At 45.0% G+C, this 23,692-nt stretch overlaps 1 protein-coding gene across 3 annotated transcripts in view; it reads left to right on the forward strand.

Moving 5' to 3' along the window:
* The window catches only part of GRHL1 (grainyhead like transcription factor 1), a 188,159-nt gene that overhangs the window by 37,980 nt on the left and 126,487 nt on the right, over positions 1-23,692 (forward strand). For all 3 annotated transcript variants that reach the window (XM_029595854.1, XM_029595855.1, XM_029595857.1), the window contains exons 4-5: positions 12,834-13,224; positions 17,350-17,426. In XM_029595854.1, the coding sequence (XP_029451714.1) occupies positions 12,834-13,224; positions 17,350-17,426 (468 nt within the window). The remainder of the gene's footprint in view (positions 1-12,833; positions 13,225-17,349; positions 17,427-23,692) is intronic.

Raw genomic sequence — 23,692 nt, forward strand, 5'->3', positions numbered from 1 at the left:
TTAACCTCTGGTTTGCTAGAATTACTGTGTCCCGAAATTATGTTTGTCTAAAAAGTGTGTCACCAACATGAAAAGTTTGGAAAGCTCTGCTCTAGGGACTCGTCACTCCCTGTTAAATTCAGGAGACATTTTCTAATTAGATCTGTGTTACTGGCGTGGAGATTTTTGTGCAAACAATGAGGTATTAATCCTTATGGCCACTGAATTGATTGAACTTGTTGGTAATCCAGACTTTCTCCCTGCTATGCAAAACACGTTTTTTTCAAGGGTAGAAATGACTTGGTTTAGTGAATTTTGGTTATTTCTACTGTACATCCCAGAATAGCCTTTTTGCCTTTGAACAGTTGTGTTCTCGATTCACTATTACTTCGCTGTAGTTTTACAAGTCAGGCATTACGTGAATGTTTGCACAGGAATTGTTTATTACCATAATAAAAAAGTCAAAACCCTATAACACTTTGTCTTTTTGGTACAAATTACGCTTTAGTGTAGAAGCTTCTTTGTTAACGTCTCTCACAGACACACGGGCAGCAGTGCTTGGAATCCCTGTAACCGCAAAACTTATGCTTACCTGTTTTGATTTAACATATAAAACGGCTGTAGATGCTAAGCTTCAAGAAATGCAATTCAAATTATTGCATAGGAAATATATCGATACAGTTAAAGCATATAAAATAAACATTGTCAAATCGGATATGTGTATTAAATGTCATATTCCTAAAGGAACATTTATCCATAATTTTGTACATTGTCCAGCATTATCCTCTTTTTGGGATATGGCGCTAAAAATAATTGAACAAGTTTTCACCACAATCCACCCTGTTGTGAAGACTTGTTTTTTATTACTGGGTATGGTGCATTGGGTTCCAGGTATTGTTAAACATCAAGCCAAATTTACTTGAATACTACTCTTGATGGCTACAGCTTGTATACTTTTTACTTGGATCAAGCCTTTTGGTCCTTCATCAGTGACATGGTTTCAAAAATTAGCTGATCGGATGCAAATTGAGAGATTGGATACAATATTTGAGCATAAGACTGTGCATAAAGAATATGTTCCGTTATGGGCAGATATGTATAAATTGCTACCATCAAAGATTCAACAATCCCTAACTGTAGGTGGTGGTTATTTACAATAGTAACTACTTAATAGGATCCTACTACTCTGTATATAGTCTTTTTTTCCCTCTTTTTCCTTGTTTTTTTCTTTCCTTCTTTCCTAAATCACTAGTGGAAACATGTTCTTCATTTTATCTTTTTTGTGGATGCAAATGTGTGAGTGATTGTGCTGTTGTGTTTGAGTGTGTTGGTCAGATTTTACAGGTTTATAATAAAAACCATGGGGATGTTCTTTTTAATGCAACTGGCTGCTTTCTTTCTTTCTCATACAGTTGCTGTCTATTTCTATTGTCATTGGCGATGTATTAGTATTCTGCTGTTTATCTTGCTATGTTCATTTGTTTTATTGTTGAATTATGTACATCCCTGTTGCATAAATAAAGATTGAAAAAACCCCAATACCTGCTTCACCTCTCTAACTCAGGCCTTGCCACTTCCTCAGTGAGAGTTTGTCTGAATTCCATCTCTGCTTATCATACCTTGCTAGATGGCAAACTGATTTCCATTCACCTGCTCATTTCTTGCTTTATGAAAGGTCTCTGGCAGATTAAATCCCTGATACAGAAGCCTCCTGTTCCATGGGATCTCAGTGTGGTCCTCTCCCTCCTTTCAAGCCATTAGAGTCCACTTACTTGACGTTCTTGACTTGGAAGTTGCAGTCATTTTGACAAGAAGAGTTAGTGAAATCTAAGCTCTCTTCCACTACTCTCCAAATCTATAATTTTAGCACACCAGAGTGGTTCTTTTGAGCCCACCCAAAGATTCTGCAAAAATAGTTTCAGCTTTTCATATCATTCATCCATTGTACTACCTGTCTTCTTCCCAAGGCCCCACGCCCATGAAGGCGAGATAGCCCACCATACTCTGTACGGCTAACAGGCCTTGGCATGTTATAAGTGACGTACTCAACCTTGTTGTCAAACCAACCAGCTTTTCGTGTCATATGACCCTAACCATCTAGGAATAGCGATCAGCAAGCAAACTCTGTCCAGCTGGTTAGCTGGTTGCATCCATCACTGTTACACATCGTAAACTCAATCAAAGCTCAGCAAATTTGAGCTGTGGCTTCTTCCATTGCTCATCATAGAGCAGATCCCATTGAAGATATCTGCAAAGCTGCTACGTGAACTTCAGTCCACACATTCACGTCCCATTACTGTCTGAATAATCTTTCAGGAAAGGACAGCAAATAGGACAAGTGGTTTTGTGCAGTCTATTCTCACATTAGTCCACTCTCCACAGAGGAATCTGGGTTGTTTACAAGTAATAGCTCTCTCCTCTCTCTCTCTCTCATATATACACTCATAAGAACAAAGATATGCCATACCAGATCCATCAAGCCCAGTATCCTGTCTCCAACAATGGCCAATCCAAGTTACAAGAACCTGGCAATTACCCAAACAATAAATAAATACACATGTTCTCTCCACATACACACAGGCTGTCCTATACATGCATGCTCTACCACACACACAGAAGCAACACACTCAGGTTTCTTCTCTCATTCAAACACATACTCTTGTTCTTTCTCTCTCTCTCACACACACCCACCCTCACTCAGGCTCCCCCTTTCTCAAACATATACATACACAATCCCTATCTTGCACACTCTCACAGACTCCCTCTCACTCACTCACTCACTCATATCCACTTTCACTGTCTCATACATTCAGGCTCCCTTTTATAAACACACATCCTTTCTCACACTCACATACAATCATGTAGTCTCTCTTTCTCTCTCACTCCAGGCCTCTCTATGATGTCTACTGCTGAAGGCAGGATGGGCTCAGCCCACAGTCCCCACTGGCCCTTTTTCAGCTTCTTCTTCACTGCAGGAGAGTTGAGCTCTACCTGTGGCCCTTCAAGGTCTTTCTCTGCAGTTTCTTTGGCCGTGGACGGAATGGGCTCCACCCGTTGCCCTGCCAGGTCTATCTCCACTGCGACTTTGGCCATGGGTGGAATGGGTTGCACCAATGGCCCACTGAGCCTTTCTGCTTTATCTCTTCGGCTGCCAGCCAAGGGCTTGTCCTGGGAATTTTGCCGCCACCCTACAAGGTGGTGCTCTAGGTGACTGCTAAGTTCACCTAATGGAAGCGCTGGCCCTGCTTATGGTGCTGTGTCAAAGACCACATTTGCCCTCTGGCTTTCACATCGCAACAAAGGATCCTCTGTGCCTTTTAGGAATGTATGTTGAAGGCAAAAAAACAGCAGCGGAATTAAAGAAAGCTTGGGATAAGCACAAAGGATCTCTTGTTGCAAAGAAGTGAGAAGATGGCCAGAGATCCACTTTGGTATATGTAATTGAACCAGGAAGGAAACTGAACAGAGTAGATGGGCCTTATCATCCTTTTCTGCCATCATAGTCTGTTTCTGTGTTACTTAAACAATTTTGCCTGGACTTCAGCAATTTTCATCCCTTCATAAAGCTTACCTTGGAATGCTCTACTGTAAAGATCAACATATTACATAAGTGAGTGTTCATCTTCCGTCCTCATTTCCCTAAATTGTCTTTCCCTTTGTCTGCCTTTTATCCCCTACTTTCTTACTTAATCTTTACCCCCAACTCTTCTTCATCGGTTAGAGCCATATTCATAGGAGCCTATCTAGACACTGCATGGCCCAGTTTGACCTTTACTAGTTTATTGGTTGGCAGCTGTGCTGCACCAATATTTTCTGTTTACCTTTTTTGGCTGGCATGGTGGCCCCACTATCCCTACTTCATCAGTCATCAGCTAGTGTAAAGCCGCACTAGCTTCTTTTCTTGTTTAGTTGGCAGGTAGAGGGGAGGACATTGGCCATTTTGTCTCTTGCCAGCCACTTCACCAGATTTCTTCACCAGATTTCTCTTCTGTTGTCAGTGAACTGAAGTAGGGCTGCAGTGGTGTTTTCACTTGTTGATTGACGCGGGTTCACATTGGACTGCTATTGTATTTTTTTGGTTGATGGGGAGAGAGGAAAAGAGGAGGACAGCATTGTCAGCTTCTTGCCTTGGGCAGCTGAGAGAGGGGAGCTTCAGTCAAGAACGGCTCTAGGCTAATCTGCGCCCTGTGTGAAAATTGAAATCGGTGTCTCCTTCCCCAGTTAAAAATTACCAGCTTCACTCATGCAACCTGCAGCTTTGCTCTTTCCTTCCAACAGGAGAGCAGCATTTTAGACCCAGCACTTCTAAATGCTGCTTTCTTCTGCTGGCCTCCTTCTTCCTCTTCCATGTGGGAGAGAGAGGCACAAGTGACAGGAAGCAGTATTTATAAGCACTTGGCACCCAGTGCTGCTCTTCTTTTGGCAGAGGCAGCAGCACTTCAGCCCCATGGGCCTCAGGGAAAGGGGCAGCATTCGTCAGCAACTCTACTTCACCCTGTGGACCCAGTCACTGCAGCTCTTTAGCCCAGCAGCCTTATCAAGAGGGGGCACTGGTGCCCGCTAGTACTTGGCATCACATGCAACCAACACAGGTCACATACCCCCAAAAGCCAGCCCTGGCTGCAATTGCTGGTGCTCTTGTTGGCTGTGTATAGGGTTCAGAGGGTGGAGAGTCTGGGAGCTGCAGTGACTGCTTCTTTTGTTGTCAGAAGGAAGGGTCCAGAAGGAACTGTTTGTGGATCTATGTTTTTGCATGGGCTCTGACAGGGGTGGCTCAAGACAAACTGCTGCCAGAGGTGAAGAATGAGATTGCCTCCCCCCTCAAAAAAAGGCACGGCACAGCTGAAATAATCAAGAGCACCAAGGGGGGTGTGGGGTGTGGGAGGGGGGGGGGGTGAGGGGGTCTCTTTGTATTTTGGCCCTTTTAATAATTTAAAATACTCCAGAAGGCGGAAAGCAGGGGTTCCAGAGGAGTTCCCAGAGGAGTAGCAGATAGTGTGTTAGTGAAGCTAGCAACCCTGCCACACTCCCAGGAACTCTAAGACCTGCCTCTCATCTTGTCCCCCAGCATTTCCCCCCCTGGAGAAGATGGGTGAATGGTGGGGGGACTGCGTGTGGCACACTCTGTCTGGGCCAGTCCAAGGGTATTAGGTGCCCTGGGCGATACTTAGACTTGCAGCTCCCCTTCCCCTGGCCCTCACCTCACACACAAAAAATTATGCATTTATAACAAATTTTACATGAAAAAGGACCTTCAAAGCATAGTTTTCTGAAGTTAAAATATCCCAACAACATGTATATTATTTTTTGCATGCATTGCTATGGTGCCAACCACAGCAGTGCATGCAGAAAAGACACCTGGAACCCATATGGTATTTGTCGTATTGTAAAACATGTTGGATGTGAGCTTGGCATAATAAAGCTCTCATACCAAAACAGTACTAACTGCCAGCATGCACATGGTAACAACCCTACCTATGAAAAGGCAATACTGCAAATATTACTCCAGGCCCTAAACCTCCAGTACACATCCCATTAGGAAAACAGAACAAGCTAAGCTGCTATAGATCCTTAGATAGAAACTACACACATCTAAAGAAACTGCGCAGAATCCTCATCTCGGTCACACTTGCAGAATACAGACATTCACCAAAATATCCAATAAAGTGATCATAGACAGACACTTGCAGACAAAAACTGACCTGGAAGCCACAAGAAGCCAGACTCTATGCAGTGCAACAATGGAAAAACAGAAACAATATCCTACCTCATAAACATAATAATAAAATCAAGAAATATAATGCAACAATCATAATAGTAAAAACATACTACTAAAAAAGAATACCTGTTTCAAAACAGATGACAAATAGATCATCATTGAATAAACACATAACTTTATTAAAAAGTTCTGAAAAACAGATAAAATATTTCAAAGCATCAGAAACTTCAAACACCAGCCAACAATTAAAAGCAATAAGAATTCAAAGATTCCATGCTCTCCATTCCTAGGAATTTTGATTTCCAGTCACTCCAAAATTATTGTGGTTTAGTGGGGGAAGGGGGGCTGCATAGAGACTTTGTCCCCTCTATGCATAGAGGGGGCTGCATAGAGACTTTGTCCCCTCTCAAATGCACATACTCTCACATATGTACATTCTCACGCACATGCACACACACAGGCTCGCACTCTTCTCTCTCTTCTCCTCCTCTGAAACTCACAAGCAGCAGCAGCAGTTTCTACCTTCCGCCCACACAGCCGAAGAGACTCCTCTTTCTTCTTGAGGCGTGGGCTGATGCAGCTCCTGCTCCTTTCTTCTGGCTATGCACGCCAGCACTACACCTACTCCTTATGGCTGCAGAGATTGTGCCTCAAAATTCCCATCTGGGCAGGCCCATACAATATAATTTCGTTTAACGGTCCCACCCAGGCTGGAAGAATAAGAAGGCACAATCGTCACAGTCCTGACACCTCTGTGCTGCCCCCAAGACTTTAGCATCTTAGTCAGCTCTGTACTCTATCCCACTCCCATACCCTCATACATTCTTGCTCCCTCTCTAATTCCCACCCTTTCCCATCTTTCCCTCTCACTCATCTCTTCTCCTTACACACATCCTCTTCCCTTTCCTCCCTCTTGCTAACCCCTTTACCTTCTTTTCTCACTCAGCCCCTTTCCCTTCTCTCACTCACCCGCCTTTTCCACCCCCCCCTTCTCTCTCTTCCGCCTTCCCTTATTCACACTCCCTCCTCTCCCAGCTCATTCACCCCTCTTCCTTTCACCCCTTCCTGCTCATTCTTCCCTTCCACCCTTCCCCCCTCTTCTCACCCTCTTCTCACCCTCTTCTCACCCTCTTTTCCCTCCCCTCCCCACTCATTCACCCTCTCTTCTCAACTCCATACCCTTCCCCTTCCCCCTTTCCCTCTGCTCTTTCTCACTCACCCCACTTCTTTCTCCCTCAGGTCCTTCACTCCTGCTCAACCCACTACCCTTCCTCCTTCTGTACAGGTCTTCCTTTTCTTTATGCCGTTGGGGTGGAAACCCCATCGACAAGACATCGTTGACACCTAGGGTGGTGGGAACCCTGTGGGAATGAGGCTTCTCTGCAGGCTCATCATGAAGCTGAGCTACGCCGCGCCAGGCTCCTCTACAGGTCTGCGGCGGGGGTAGTAACCTGCACGTCATTGAGCTGCAACTTCACCCTTCTGCAGGCCCACGGGGGGGGGGGGTGGTAACCCTGCGGGTGTGTGATTGAGCTGTGCTGCCTTGAGGATCCTCTGCAGGCCCGCGGAGGGTGGTTATATGCTGTGAGTCGGCTTCGGGGCTCTTCTTCCAATCTGCGGGTTCTAAACCTGGCGGGTTCTTGTCTCATGGCAAGATGGGGCGGTCACCAAAGGAACGTTTTGGGGGGCACTTTTTGCCGCTCCCAAAATGTTGCCGCCTGAGGCGGTTGTCTCACCATGCCTCATGATAGAACTGCCCCTGGACTCTGACACTGTTTTGTTAGGCTGCGCTGTAACAGATGCAGCACAGATCTTTTTGTTTGATTCATTTTTAGACTGTTTGTTGTATATTTGTAGAAAATATTGGGGCTGATAAAGAAAAAAAAGCTGAGCTCCTAAGTTTTCATCTGGAAATTCACATAAGTTAAGGCTCTTGATAACTTGGATCCTAAATTTAGGACTGCTATTCATTTGCCTAGGTTTAGATACTAAGAAGTGAATTTTAAGACCCATGCACACATGTGCGCGCTTTTGCCAGCTTGCACACATGGATGTGGTGATTTTATAACAGATGCACATATATGCACATATACGCATGTTATAAAATGGGCTATATGGGCGTACAAGCGCGCACGACTTTATATTGACACGTGCATGTGCGTGCAAATGCCGCTTCGCTCGAGTAAGAGGGGGGTATTTTAGTATATATGTGCGCTGACGCAATTGCCTGTTTCCCCAGTTCATTCCCAGTTTGCCCCAGTAAAGGAGAGGACTTCCTAAACCCCCTAGCTAACTTGCCTCCCTTTTACCTTATTAGCTCTGACCCTTAAACCCTCACTGACTAGCTTAGTTTTTGTTATTTTATTACTTACATGCCATCCATAGTAGAAGTAAAGATACACGATTGGGGACCCCAGTGTGTGCATGTGTGAGTAAAGACTTACATGCACACTTCATGTAACAGACCCTGCCTGCCTATGCCCCGCCCCCACCCCACCCTTTTCTGAACTTTTTAATTTGTACGCATATCATGAGATATGCATGTACTTTAGCAGTTTTTAAAACCCAGGCAGCGCGCGCCAGGCCAAGTCGCGCACGTATCTCCTGACTTTGGCGCACGTAGGGCTTTTAAAATCCACCATTAAGTTAAGTGCCTAGTGTTAAAAAATCAGTGCTAAGCACCTAACTTTATTTCCCTGTCTTCATTCCACTCTTATAGCCACCCAGTGAAACTAATAGGCAAAATTTAGATGTTTGGCCCTAATAAAATTTCAAAAGGAAAAAATTAGGAGCTTAACTTGCAAAGTTAGGTATCCAAAATCTTTGAATTGGCCTTTTCTGCAAAGCTGCAAGTTTTCTTTTTTAAATGGATATCTCTGTCATGTGTCTGACACCAGGAAGTAAGCTAACATCACATCTACACAAAACCAGGAAGTTTGCTATTGGTGTGTAGAAAACTGTTGCATGATATAAGTGAACTGCTATGAATGTGAGCATTATGTAAATACAATCTGCTATTAATGCAAAAAGCCAATGGCTGGAAGGCATTTAAAGATGCATCACAAAAATTGGGAAAATTACATCACAAGGGGAAAGTTTTATAAATGTCTAGTCAGCCATAAGTACAAGGCAGTACAAGAAATTAATATAGTGGGATGTAGGTTTGTAATATGGAGGCTGCAAGCCAGAATGCTTATGTGATTTATAGTGGGAAAGGCATGCTGCTTATACCCACAGACCTACAAGCTGATTTTTGAAAGGCAAATTCCCTGGTGAGTTTTCCTTTGAAAATGTGGGCTGATAACTTTGCCCCTGCTTTGAAACAGGAGCAAAATATGTGCATCAAAATGAGAAATCCCTGCATGCACTTTCCCTTCCCCTACTAAAATTCTGAGTTAATGAACTGCTGTAAAGTAATATCATGCAAAGCAGCCCATTACCGGGGAAAAAGGGTTACAGATGCAAAAGCATCTGTAACCCTTTTTCAGGAAATAGTGCTGATTCCAAAGGGCCATAAAAGAATTTCTTTCTGTGGGCTAGCTCTTCTGTTTTGTCCTCAACTCTTCATTCTGTGGGGTGAAGGATAACCTTCATGGCCCAGGCAAGGGAAATCTTGTGAGTGTGTGTGTGCGAGTGTGTGTGTGCGAGTGTGTGCGTGCAAGTGTGTGTGTGTTGTGTGTTACTCTTGCTCTTTGAGACAGGTACCTGGACAAAACAGGCAGGACTCAAGGGATGGGTGTTCAAAATAATATTTATTGATATTAATTGTAGGAAAATCAATAGAGTGAATAAATAAAATGTCCAAATACATCCAGATTCCTTGTCTTTAATGAGGTACAAGTTCAAATTATGTATCTATCCCTCTGTGGAAGTGTCCCTTTTTACTGAAACTTGGAACTTGTAAACCATCTATGATGTGGAATGAATGTCTGTCCCAAGGGGCTGGAGTATCCTAACCAGGGTTGATGTCTCGTTTCCTAAACAGTACCCGACTCCAGAAGGGCACTCCCAATCTTCACCTGCCTGTGTCCCAGGGTGGAAACTCCGATTAGGGGGTCTCCTGATGGTCTTCTTCTCCAACTCTTCTTCAAAAGAATAAGTCACTAACCTTTGTGAGAGAAGGGGTTGATTCTAGTATAGATGTTACAGTCCAGATCTGGGCAAGGAAGGGGGCAGAAAAAGTACTTCCTTCCCAAAAGATGAAAATTCAATATGGCAAAAATACTTGATCTAACAGGTCTCTGCAACCTTCCCCTGTAGGAATGAAAAAGTAGATTCCCTCCTGCACCTCTGGAGGAGGGGGGTTACAGCCTCCCAGAAGGTGCAGGTCAAAACATCAAAAATTCTAAACTTCAGATAAGAAAAAATGGAACGCTCTTCCTAATTCCTTCTTCCCTCCAGTCTATCATCAAGAATTGGCAATTCAGTGTCTCTCCTTTCCTTTGTTAGACTGAGAGCATAACTTAGTCCTGGGGGAATTCTGCGCTACTGCAGAGTGCAAAATTTGCGCAGAATTCCCTCCCCTCGCGGCAAAGATAAAGGCCCCGGTGAGAGAGAATGTGTGTGTGTGTGTGTGAGAGGAGAGGGAGAGGAGTGTGAGAAAGGGGAAGGGTGTGAGAGAGTAGAGGGTATGCGGTGTGGGGGTGGGGGAGGGGGAGGGGAGGGTGAGAGCAAGGAGAAGGGTGTGAGAGAGGGGAGGGTGAGCGAGAGCATGGGAGGTAAGAAAGCGGGGAGGGATGCTTGAGTGTGGGTTTCAAAGAGAAAGAGCCTATATGAGGAGATTGTGAAGGAGTGTGTATGCGTGTGAGAGATTGGGAGCTCGTGTGTATGAAAAAGGGATCGTGTAATTGTGAGGGTGCTAGCTTGTGTATGTGTTAGTCAGAGCCTGTGTGAAGGGGGTGCATGAAAGAGAGACATAAGTAGCCTGTGTAAGGATATATGGGTGTGTATGCAAGAGAGAGGGCCCTGTATGAGGGGATGTGTGTATGTGTGTGCGAGAGAGTAAGGGAGCCTGTATGAGGGTATGTGTATCTGTACTAGAGAGAGGGAGGGACGACGGGACCCTGTGTGAGGGGCAGTACTGAGAATGGGGTCAAACTCTGGGACTGGCGATAGAGTGGAAGGGGTTGAGCCTAGAGGTGGAGGGGAGAGATACTGGCAGGTGGAGGAGTTGGGGCCTGAGAGGGCAAAGTGGCCAGGGGAGTAGGGAGAGCCAGTGGAAGGGACACTCTTACAGTGAATTTCTAGGGAAATTCTGCTCAAAATGTTTAAAATTCTGCATCTTTAAGTAATAACTTTTTTTCTATATTAATTTAAAATGTAATTACTTAAAGACTGTCATGTAAATTGTGTTATTTTGACCAATATAAAGCTTGCAAAATTTTGCAGAATTTTAAGTTTTTGTGCACAGAATTCTCCCAGTACTAACTATGGAAAGCAGTGTGAAACACATCCTTCTTCCTCAAAACCAAAGCTACAGTGCCTCTGTCACATGATCTCATTCCCCTTGTGCCTAACAGACTGCCTATTCCTGCAAGCCTCTGGAGGAGGAGCAGTATTGAATGGCATACCTGCAAAGTTGATGTCTAAAGACCTGGGTATCTCTACACACTTTTTTTTTTTTTTGCAAAAAAAGATAACAATATCTATTTGCAGTGTAGTTACCTTTATGGCCAGTCTGGGAACATAGCTTCGGGTGCAAGATTTCTACTCATGCAAATGAGCTGGATAAAAAACTTGCACACTAGTGAGGCTGCTAACCTGTGGGGAATTCCACAAGTTGGTACATTGGCCCCTTTGTGAGCAAAGACATCTTTCTATTTGCTACAGTTTCAAGTTGCTCTTGGTTTGTGTCACCCTGGAAAACGCCATTTTGCCTCGAATTATTTAGATATGTTGTGCTGATTTTGGTTGCATAGACTTTCCTATTGGTATCCCATGCAAAAGTTATCCTTTAGGAGTGTTAATTAATGAAGAAACTGAATGGAAATGATGTTGGCATTTTCCACATTTCCCCATGGATCTGAAGCAGTGTGTGCATGTAACCCATGGATCACTACGCTGTCTGACCTGTGTGTGGGTGAAAATATGCACACTGGGGCAGATTTTCAAAGCCTATGCAAGTAAATCCAGGTGGATTTACACGCGGGGGGGGGGGGGGGGGGGGGGGGGGGGGGATGTTACGCGCGCCGAGCCTATTTTGCATAGGCCCGGCGACGTGCGCAAGCCCCGGGACGCATGTAAGTCCCGGGGCTTGAAAAAATGGGCGGGGCGTGGCCAGAGGCCTCTCCACTGGCGCTGGGCCCGGGGATCGTGAGCCAGCACTTGGCCGGCACGCGCAACCTACGCCTGCCCACAGGCAGGCGCAACTAACAAAATAAAGGCATGGGGGGGGTTTAGGTAGGGCTGGGGGGTGGGTTAGGAAGGGGAAGGGAGGGGAAGGTGGGGTGGGGGGCAAAGGAAAGTTCCCTCCAAGGCCTTGGAGGGAACGGGGAAAGCCATCGGGGCTCCCCTAGGGCTCGACGTGCGCAAGGTGCACATGCAACGACCCTGGATTTTATAACATGCGCGCGGCTGCGCACGCATGTTATAAAGTCATGCATACATTTGTTCGCGCACAAATGTATGCCCGTGTGCACATCTTAAAATCCGGCCCAGTGTATCCGCAGAGAAACACATGCTATTTAACTGGAATTGTATAGCAACTGTTGGGAGACAAGTTATTCATCTAGAGGCCATTTTGCCCCCATCACTTTTGACAGGATTTTCCACCAGTTTTTGCTGAATTCTCCGGTAATGAGCTGCTTTGCATGATATTACTTTAAAGCAGTTCATTAATTCAGAATTTTAGTAAACTTTCATGTATAGTGGACTATGTGCAAAGGTTTACTATTTGTGAAGTATGAATTTATTTTGCAAAAGGGGCCTTCGTGTGAAAAAGCATGCAAACTGCTAGTTTTGGCCATATTGTACATTTTTTTCATACAAATTCACATTTTAATACATAGGCCTGTAATATTTTATAGTAGCTCTTGCAGTTATTCTCCTAGTGCAATGTTTAGTTGTTCTTTAAATTCTATTTTTTTCCTCAAGCCTCTGACTCCCTATATAATTTTTTTTCCCCTAATTTTTGCAGGAATGTTGTGCCCATTGTAACTGAACAGTCGTTAATTTCTGCTGGAGAAAACCGCGTTCAGGTGCTGAAAAGCGTGCCCTTTAATATTGTTATTCCGCCGGGTAACCAGCTGGGCATTGACAAGAGGGGGCAAATGACTGCCCCGGACACCACTGTAACTGTCTCCATAGCAACAATGCCAACACATTCCATCAAAACGGAGACCCAGCCTCACACGTTTGCGGTGGGCATTCCTCCGACCGTTTACCACTCGGAGCCCACGGAGCGCATTGTTGTATTTGACAGAAACCTCAATCATGAGCAGTTCGGCGCCAGCACCCAGCCACCGAACGCCCAGAGGCGGACTCCCGATTCCACCTTCTCCGAGACCTTCAAGGAAGGTGTGCAAGAGGTAAGGCGAGCACGGACCTTCCCTCCCTATTCAGAGTTCTGCCAGCTAATCATACAGTGTGCTGCTCCGTATCATGTGACATATTAATTGTTATGTAAGCTTGAAATCTCATTCTTCTGGATTAGAAATAGAAGCTTGGTGCAGAAAAGCACCTAGGTATAATTTAACAAGTTAAATCTCTGAAACCAGAAATCCTTATCAAAAGCACTGGGCTAATCTTACCAGGGGCCATAAAAGATAGTGGATACCAGTGCAAAAACGTTTGTAAGATGTAGTCTGTGAGTGCCAGTGGTTAGAATACAGGGGGCTGATAGTGGAGCATAGTAGTACACACACAGAGCTGGAAGCTTAAAGGCTTGGCTTAATTCCCCACCCAGATTTTTAAAGACTCTTAAGTACTAGTGTCTCTTGTAGAAAAATTAATTCAAAACCAGCTGCTAAAAGGGGGTACATTTTTTTCCCAAACTATGCATTTTTGGGATCCGTGGACTTTGCCTTAAGTTCCGAATCAAAAAGAGTGTGCATGCTTTTGGTTTGAAACTTGATGCAAGAACAAAGTACCCACAGACGTGCTTGCACCTCTTATTTGAGCAGGTGAAAAGTACCTTACACATTTTATTCTTGCAGGTACTTTTTTTTTTTTTTAATATATATAGACAATAATGTGCATAGAGCTGAAAATGCAATCTGTGTTATTTTTCTTTCCCACCCTAAATATGCCCCTGGGAATTCCTTCTCTGAATGCAGCTAAAAGTACTGTAGAGTTATGATCATGCTTTCAGCTGCGTTGAAGGAGGGCAGTTTTCAGATGGTCAGTTTGTGCATGTGGATTGCTATATATCTTTGTTAACAGCTTTAAAAAACGTTCCTTCAGCTCACATTCATAGAGCAGGTAAATGTCCTCATGCATTTTCAAGACCTGTAGGATCCCAAAACTTTTATAGCAGTAATAACTGATTTATCCACTCTCAACAGCTGGTACACCGAATTTTAGCACTTAAAAGTTTTCATAACAAGGTCTGTAACAATTGTTCCCAAACGTGTGCTATTAATCGCACTGCCAGTTGGGAATTCAGGATATCCACAGTACATATGCAAGAGACCAATTAAAATTAACATACATTGGAAATTCTGTTTATGCAAATTTTTCTTGTGTACATTCATAATGGGTATTTTGAAAACTGATTGGCCCAGTAAGGCAGGGTTTGGGATACACTGATCTTTGGTGATATAAGTAAAGACTGTGAACAGTTTTAAGAAGTGTTAAAAGCACTACTTATTCGGCTCAGTCAAATAGCGCTTTTTAAACTTATCCAGGGGCCAGGGCATGGGTGTTCCGGGGCAGGGCCAAGACTTACCCACGTAACCCCCGAATTTTGCAAACGCTGATCATGGCACGCGTTGGTCCTGATGAGGAGTAAGGATCAGGCTTACGGGACGAGGAACCAGAAGGGTCCTGAACACGGGGAGGGAGAGAGAGAGAGAGACAGACAGACAACATTACACTCTATATATCTCGTACTGTAAGAGGGGCACTTTCAACTCAGGGTGGGTTTTGGGGGGGGAGGTTTCGTCTGCCTAGGGAGCAAGGGTAGGTAGATCCTTGTAACACCACCACCCCCAAAACTAACCCTGAGTTGAAAGTAATCCTCTTACTGTGGGAGATATATAGAGTGTCATATTGTCTCTCACACTCTCTCTCTCTCCACGCATGATATAAAATTAAGCGTATCTCCGCTCGCATGCCAATACGCGCGTTTATGGGTGCACGCTCACTCCTTTTAAAATGTACCAGTTTGTGCAGAAAGGTGGCAACTTTCAAATGGGTGCGCCGGCACACGTATACAGGTGCCTCGGCACACGTCCAGAGATGTGGCCATTTTCTAGCGCGCGCGCGTGTTACAAAATAGCCTAGGCATGTATGTGTGTGTCACCTCAGTTTAAGCTTGTGCTCGCCCAGCAGTGTAAGTTGGCTTACGGTCGCACAACTGCCTGTATTTTAAAACATAAGAGCGTCCAACCAAGGACCAGTTCCACCATTTCATCCGCCAGTCCTCCAAACCCCTGGTTCTTTAGCTTGCACTCCCCCCAGTTACGCCAGACCCCTCAAACTCCTCATAGATGCCTGTGTTTTGTTTTTTTTTTAACTTACACCACCTCCATAGCAGAGGTAAAGTTACGTGGCACTGGACCTGGATCCGGAAGCACTTCCAGGCACATAGTTATTGCACCCACACCCTACCTCCTTTTTCTTCTGATGCGAGATGTGTACGCATCTGCCCACTTTATAAAATAAGGTAGTCATGCTCTAGTACTAGATGCATGCCCATCTCCCAATTTCGGCGCATGTCCAGTGTTTAAAATTCACCTTAAATCATTTTCTGTGCATAAAGATTTTATAAATCTATGCGAGCGCGTATTTTTGTTCGCGCACCAGGCGCAAACAAAAATATGCCAGATTTTATAAGATGCGCGCGTAGCCGCGCGTATCTTATAAAATCCAGGGTCGGCGCGCGCAAGGGGGTGCACATTTGTGCACCTTGCGCACGCCAAGCCCTGCACGCGCTGCCCGTTCCCTCTGAGGCCGCTCTGAAATCGGAGCGGCTTCAGAGGGAACTTTCCTTCGGCCTCCCTAACCCACCCCCCCGGCCCTATCTACACCCCCCTACCTTTGTTGAACAAGTTACGCCTGCTCGAGGCAGGCGTAACTTTGCGCGCGCCGGGCCGGCTGCCGCGCACCATGTTCTGGTCCGGGGGCTGGTCCGGAGGCCGTGCCCACGGAACGCCCCTGGATGACGCGCCGGCCATGTCACACCCCCGACATGCCCCCCGATGACGTTCCGTCGCGACACGCCCCCCGGAACGCCCCCCCAGGAAAGCCCTGGGACTTACGCGCGTCCCGGGGCTTGCGCGTGCCGCCGAGCCTATGCAAAATAGGCTCGGTGCATGCAGGGTTTTTTTTTAAGGGTTACACACTTAACTTAAGCGCGTAACCCTTTTAAAATCCGGCCCAAAGTGTGTTGTATGTGTAGAGGAAACTATTTCTGCACAGATTTTGTTTTGTGCGCATAAATCATGTTTTATGCATGCTAAGCATGTCTTCTGCGCACTTTTTTGGATTAGTGTGCTTTTTTAAAATTCCCCATGAATTAGCATAGCATTCATTATTGCTTTGGGAGTTAAATTATTTTTTTAGTGCATTCATTAAGAAACTGTACTGAATTTCAGCACACAGTTTTAATGCACAGCTTATTACATCGGTCTCATTGATTGTAAGCAGTTTGGGGCACAGAGCTTTTAATACTGTGAATTCTCATGTCCAGTGCTATGTATGTCGATGGTGCTACAGGAACTTTATGTTATTCTTCAGGCTATGTTTAAATTCAGAGATCACTAGCAGGTTTCTCCAGTTCTCTCCCTTGTTTTAGCATCTGTTTTGTCACAATTGTCATGAAGCTGCCATTAATCAACTTAGAGAAATGCAAAAGCACACTAAAGAAGACATCACCTCTTATTATGTCTTTCAAAAAATCTGAAATAAGCATTTTATATTCATATTTTATGGATTTTTACATGCATAGAGAGAGCAAAGAAACAAATAGACAACAATCAAAGGATGTTGAAGGAAATCAATTTTGTAAGCAGTCCAGGGAAAGCCATTAGTCAAACACTTGAGGGTCCTGCTTTCGCCATAGGCACAGAAAAGGAGAAATCCTTGTCAGGATGGGAGTAGGGAAGGTTGCATGCAGCTTCTATGGTTACACAGAGGTTTAGTAGTTGCTAGGAGGAAGAAAGAATCTTAGGCTCAAACATGAAACCCTGTAATCTTCACAACAATCTACTTTGTTTGGAAGATGATGTTTCCATGGGCATGCATGTAAGTACAGTGCGGGCCTTAGTGGAGGAGAGAGGTGGGGGGGGGGGGGGGGGTGGAATGCTAACAAGGATTTCCATGTTAGGATTGTACAATTCACCTAATTGTGACAAACACTGAAAACCCCCGCCCCCCCACCAATACACAATATTCATTTCTTACAAATCGGTGCGCTCTTTAAGCTATTTTCATTTTTTAAATTCTGTTTTTGCTTTTGCTGTCAGTTGAATGATGTTCTTATTTATTTTTAGGTTTTCTTTCATGCTGACCTAAATCTTCGTATGGGTAGTATAAATACAGAAGACTATGTTTTCGACACGGTTGCTAGGTAATGTGTTAGAATCTTGGGTTTTTCTTCTTCTTAATTTATATTATGGATTGTAATGTTCTGTGATTTTCAAGTGCTTTGAGATTTATGTTTTGCATGAGGCAATGCATGCACCTAAGCTGCTATTTTGTTTTTTCTCCAATTTACAAAATGATGGAGGAAATTCTAGCATCAAGATTTGTCAACATCGTGTGATCACAAAGCAGCTTGAACAATATCTGACAATTTCAGAGTGTGATCTAACTTCACCTTCACTGAAAATTTCAACCAAGGCAGTTGTTTGTAATAAAGAAAAATATCCAACATTAACATTTTTTTAATTGTAAAAAACAAAATACATGAGCTTTTGCACCTGGGATATTTTACAAGCACAGCAGTGCACTGTCTGGTGTGTATTAAAGGATGTATGTACACTTTCTTGGTGCTATGAGGTAGGAGGTCTTCTGCCTCATACCTTACAAACTTCTCAGGGCTTGCAGCAAAATGCTTTAATATACGCTATTACGCTCTGTCATGCTTTATTGCTTATGCATTATGGCCTAAGTAGAATGCTCAGGCTGGACTGTAAGCTATCTGATTGCTTGGAACATTGTGCAACATTCACTAGAAATCTTCCTTCATGTTGGCTTAACTGTTGTAACACTGGCAAAGGATCAGATGATGGTGGACCCTTGGTGCTAGGCCTACCTCATCAGCTGGTGGTCACGCCCTGTGGTGGGACTGATTGGAGTTTTGCCTATATCAGCTGCCTTCCCCGCATATTGAGCCCTTGGCTTCTGGCAGCCAGTAGGTCTTAGGTGAATCCCTAGAGCGGTGGCAAGAACAAGAGTCCAAAAACCAGGTGGAGATCAGGGCAGGCAGCAGACAAAGAGCACATGTAGGCAGGTTGGAGGTTGGGGCAGGCAGCAGACAATAAGAATCAGTAGGCAAGCCAGAGGTCAGGGCAGGCAGCAAACAAGAATGGTCAAAGTCCAGAGTCAAGGTCAGAATCCAGGAAGTCAATCCAAGGGACGGAAAGACAAGACAGTATAATACAAGACTGAGGAACTTCAAAGATAGGAACAGAACTGGGCAAGGCAAGGACAAGGCAAGGCAGGGACTCAGACACAAAGCAGGAGACAAGGGCAGGACTAGAACGCAGGAACACTGGAACACATGAGCAAAGGCACATCAGGAAACCTGTTGTTGAGGAGAATAACTACTCTGGGGCCTGAGTATATATACGCCAAGAGGCTGACGTCATCAGTAGGTGCCACTCGGGGATTTCCTGCCATTGTGTGTATTTTATGCAAGCACATGTGCATGCGCGCACCTATGGGGAGGCCAGTCGCAGCAGCATGACAGCTGGATCCAGTGGTGTACCTGCTGCATTGCGACCAGATGAGCGCTGCAAATCCTGTATTGTTAATTCATATCTTTAAAATTTTATTTTTTCACATAGTAAATCTACAGTTTATTATCAAGAATCCATTTTGGACAGGGTAATTATCTGTTAATGCTCTCTGGGATAACAATCCTCACCTCAAACTACAATCTTCTCAAAGAAAGGTGTACTTTAGCTATCTAAGTTTATTGTTTAATTTTTCATATTTGATTATGGCATAATAGATCTCATACTCTGTTAGGAATGTTACTGAAGTGTTTAGTGTTGTAGAGCTGACTTGGTGGTGGCGATGGTGTCCTTATAGGAAGCACACACAACTCCAGACTGCATGAGTCACTGAAAATCATAGGCAGTGGAAAGGGAGAGCCACAGAACCATGTCCCCCCAAAATTCAGGCTGCCGCCAGCAACGACTGCTCCCCCTGCACTTCTAAATTTCCATCTGGCTCCCTGCTTACCATGCATATCTAGAAGCTTGTAGTGTTTGATGTTTTATGAGGAATGGTGATGTTTCTGTTTTTGAATTGTTGCACTGCAAACCAGAGTCTGGCTTGTGGTTTCCTGTTCAGTTTTCGACTGCATGTTTCTGTTTGTATTTTATGGTCTCCTTATTCTTGTATTTCATGAGGGTCTGTCTGTCCTCTGCATGTGTGACTAAGATGAGGTATCTGCTACTGTGTAGTTTCTGTGTAGCAATTTATAGCAATCCGACTTGTTCTGTTTTCCTAATAGGATGTGTGTTGGTATTTTAAGACCTGGAGTAATATTTGCAGTGTTGCATTTTCATGGGCAAATATTACTCCAGGTCTTAAAATACCAATACACATCCTATTAGACTAAATAGGGCTGTTACTATTTGAATGCTGGCAGCTAGTGGTGGTTTGGTATGGGAGCTTTAGTATACTGTAATTGTGGTTCAGTTTACTTAAGGCTTTGAAGGCCAAGCACGAAATGCAACATACCTTAGTTCTGATACCTTATGGGTTTCAAGTGTCTTTTGCAGGGTTTCCTCATTGGCACCACAGCAGTGTATGTAAATATAATATACATGTTGTAAGTGATCAGTTTACCTCTGAAGACTGTACTTAGAATTTCCTTTTCATGTAAAATCTGTTATTATAAATGTATAATTATTGTATGCGTTTGTGGGGGGGGGGGTGAACAAAGCTGCAAGAGTCACTTCGGGTGCCTTATATCCTTGTATGGATCCTCAGAGAGTTCAGCATACACAAGCACTCACCATTCACCCATCTCCTACTTCCCCAGGGGGCAAATGTTAGGGCAACAAATCAAACTGAGCTTGCCTGATCTTTTTAAGCAGGTGAGTTGTGCCCAAATAATTAGGACTGTTTCAATATCTGGAGGCCACATTTTATTGGTTTCTAATTACATCTTTTGGTACTCTGTGATCTTCTCGCTCTCCATACAGAGTACAGAATAGTCACTTTACTCTGACATTTCTATTAGTAGTAATGCTGTTTTTCTCAGGGGGCAGGCCATCCCTGCCTGCAAGCAGAAAGAAGACCCTGGCGGTTTTCTAGCATCAAGTATTTTGTTGGTAGATCTGGGAATAAATAATTCCAATTAATGATTTATGCAAAGAATGTACGTAAGAAAGAATGACATTAACTGTAAACTTAAACTAAGAAATTGACAGTGGGGGGTGGACCTGAGGTGGAACTAGGGACGGAGCTTACTGGCCCCCCCCCCTGCTGAAAATGGAGATTGTCATTGAAGTAGGATGCTGCTTAGTTTCTGTGGAAGAGAGGGACTAATTTCTACAAGAAATGGAAATGAATTAGACAGAGCAACATGCAAGAGAGCAGGAATCCCTGGGATCTCTTTGTAGGGGTCTGGAGTAGCAGAGAGATAGAGAGAGAGATAGAGACAATGAATTGGAGAGAGAACAAAGATACTTTGAGCCTGATCTGCCGAGTTTAGTTTTTTTCCCACAGACATAGATTGGAGGTAAAAAATTTAAGAAACTTAATAACAAAGCCCAGCACTCGCCTCCGGGGCTCCAGCACCGGACACGCGGCCGGGCCTTCCACTCCGCCCCCTCCCAGACGCAGCAGCGGCAGCCGATTGGTCAGCTCCTTACCTCCACGTCAGAGGTAAGAGGGGCTTTAAATCCAGACGCCCGGCTCGGCGTCCTTCTGCCGCGATCCTCTCCACGCTGTGGGCGATCGAGTCCGCCGCTAGGCCTGCGCATCCGGCGCTCAAGCCCGTCGGGGCAAGGCCCTAACAAAGCCCAGCACTCGCCTCCGGGGCTCCAGCACCGGACACGCGGCCGGGCCTTCCACTCCGCCCCCTCCCAGACGCAGCAGCGGCAGCCGATTGGTCAGCTCCTTACCTCCACGTCAGAGGTAAGAGGGGCTTTAAATCCAGACGCCCGGCTCGGCGTCCTTCTGCCGCGATCCTCTCCACGCTGTGGGCGATCGAGTCCGCCGCTAGGCCTGCGCATCCGGCGCTCAAGCCCGTCGGGGCAAGGCCCTAACAAAGCCCAGCACTCGCCTCCGGGGCTCCAGCACCGGACACGCGGCCGGGCCTTCCACTCCGCCCCCTCCCAGACGCAGCAGCGGCAGCCGATTGGTCAGCTCCTTACCTACACGTCAGAGACCTCGCAGACGTCATCCTCCAGACTGTCTTCCGCCTCCGAGGGGTATGCTGAACACGTACAGCCAATTAGGGGACAGCCCTGATCAGACTCTAAATTTAAATTGAGAGACACCCAGGCGCCGCGCGCCTAGCGTCGCGCGCCTAAGGAGCACAACAAAGGAGCCTGCTCCTTTGTGCGCTCCTTAGTGCACTCCCTTTGTGCACTCCCCTTTTTGTACCACCCGCCTCGTTAAGTGACTCATTACTCATAGATCTCCCCACAATCCCCCACATCCCTAAACAACCAATCCATCCTACTCCCTCCTTCCAACACTCAACCCATGAAATCTTCTATGCAATCCTCTACTTACAAACTGTCCCACATCATTAAACAGTCACGCAGCAATCAAACAGGCTCCCTCACACAACAAATACACACACAATGGATCCAATCCAACGCATTCCCAAACTACCCCACCGCTACATCCAGCACCTCCCTCCCAAATCACATCCCTCCACCAGACGCCTCACCAAAATCCACTCAAACCCTAAAATATCCTTTAACACTCTCACCCTCATAACTCTCCTCCTCATCAATGCACAGTCCATCACCAAAAAAATCCCAATCATTCACGACCTGCTCTCAGACTACCAACCAGACATATTCTGTATAACGGAATCCTGGCTCAAACACACTGACACAGTCCTACTCAATCAACTGCCCCGAAACACTTACAACATATTCTCCATACCTAGAAACAAAAGAAAGGGAGGTGGACTACTATTCCTTGCACACAAAAAATTTAAATTCTCCTCTTACCCCCCTTAACTTACCCCCCCCATTCGAGACCAACCTATTCAAATCAAAACATCTACAAATACTTCTCCTCTACGCCCCACCTGGATGCCTACAGCACAACCTCTCCCCCCTGGTCGAAGCCATCACAACACTCATCAGCCTACAAGAACCAGCCATCATACTAGGAGACTTCAATCTACATATTGATACCCACCCACCATCTCCCACCTGCGAACTGCTCCTATCCACCATGACTGCCCTCGGATTCTCCCAAATCATTAACTCCCCCACTCAGAAATCTGGGCACACCCTTGATTTAATCTTCATTAACAATAAAATATCTACAACTGAACCACCCACTACAACCCCGACTCCATGGTCCGACCACTACCTCATACAAGCCAAACTTCAACATCAATCGTCCACAGTAAAAACAGACCCCTGCTTCATCGAATACACTAAACCATGCTCCAGTGAAGATCTTGCAGAGCTGCTACCCGAAGCACTAAAAACAATTGACCTACATGATGCCAACTCAGCCACAAACTCCTGGATTTCCATCAATGCTGACATAGCCAATACTTTATGCCCCACAATAAAAAAGGAAATCAGACCATCTACTAAACAAAATGCTCCTTGGTACACCCCTGAACTGAAAACATCAAAACGAACACTGAGACAAACCGAAAAACAATGGAGACGAACTCCTACACCAAACCTAAAAGACAAATACAGAACCCTACTACACAACTATACAGCCGACCTCAACACAGCAAAGCGCAATTTCTACACAACAAGAATTCATGAATACCAATTTAACCCGAGGACCCTCTTCTCTTACGTCAAAGAACTCACCAACCCTATCCAGAACGACTCAACGCCAAACTCCAACAGCATCTCCAGTGACATACTAGCACAATTTTTCAAGGACAAAGTCGACAACATCATTGCCAAGATTCCCCCATCCCACAACGAATCAACGAACATCCATCCACCCATCCACACTTGGACCCAATTCACACCAGTTGCATCTACAGAAATTGAACCCATCATCAAAAAAACCAACCCAGCTTCCCACCCCGTAGACTCCATCCCCATCAAAACCCTAAAACTCATCAAAGAGAGTATTGTCAAACCTATAACACAAATCATCAACCTATCACTTGAGCAAGGAATCTTCCCTGACAAACTCAAAAATGCCATCATCAAACCAATCATCAAAAAACCACAACTCGACAAATCAGATCCTGCAAACTACAGACCAGTCTCCAACCTCCCATTCCTAGCAAAAATCATCGAGAAAACTGTAAACAATCAACTTACAGACCACCTTGATGCCCACAATTTTCTCCACCCAACACAGCATGGCTTCAGAAAATTCTACAGCACAGAGACTCTCCTTCTCGCTCTCACCGACACCATTCTGAGAGGCCGTGACAGTGGAAAAACATTTCTTCTGATACTCCTCGATATATCAGCCGCCTTT

The sequence above is a fragment of the Rhinatrema bivittatum genome, chromosome 3, assembly GCF_901001135.1.
Source record: "Rhinatrema bivittatum chromosome 3, aRhiBiv1.1, whole genome shotgun sequence".
In the NCBI taxonomy this organism is placed as follows: Eukaryota; Metazoa; Chordata; class Amphibia; order Gymnophiona; family Rhinatrematidae; genus Rhinatrema; species Rhinatrema bivittatum.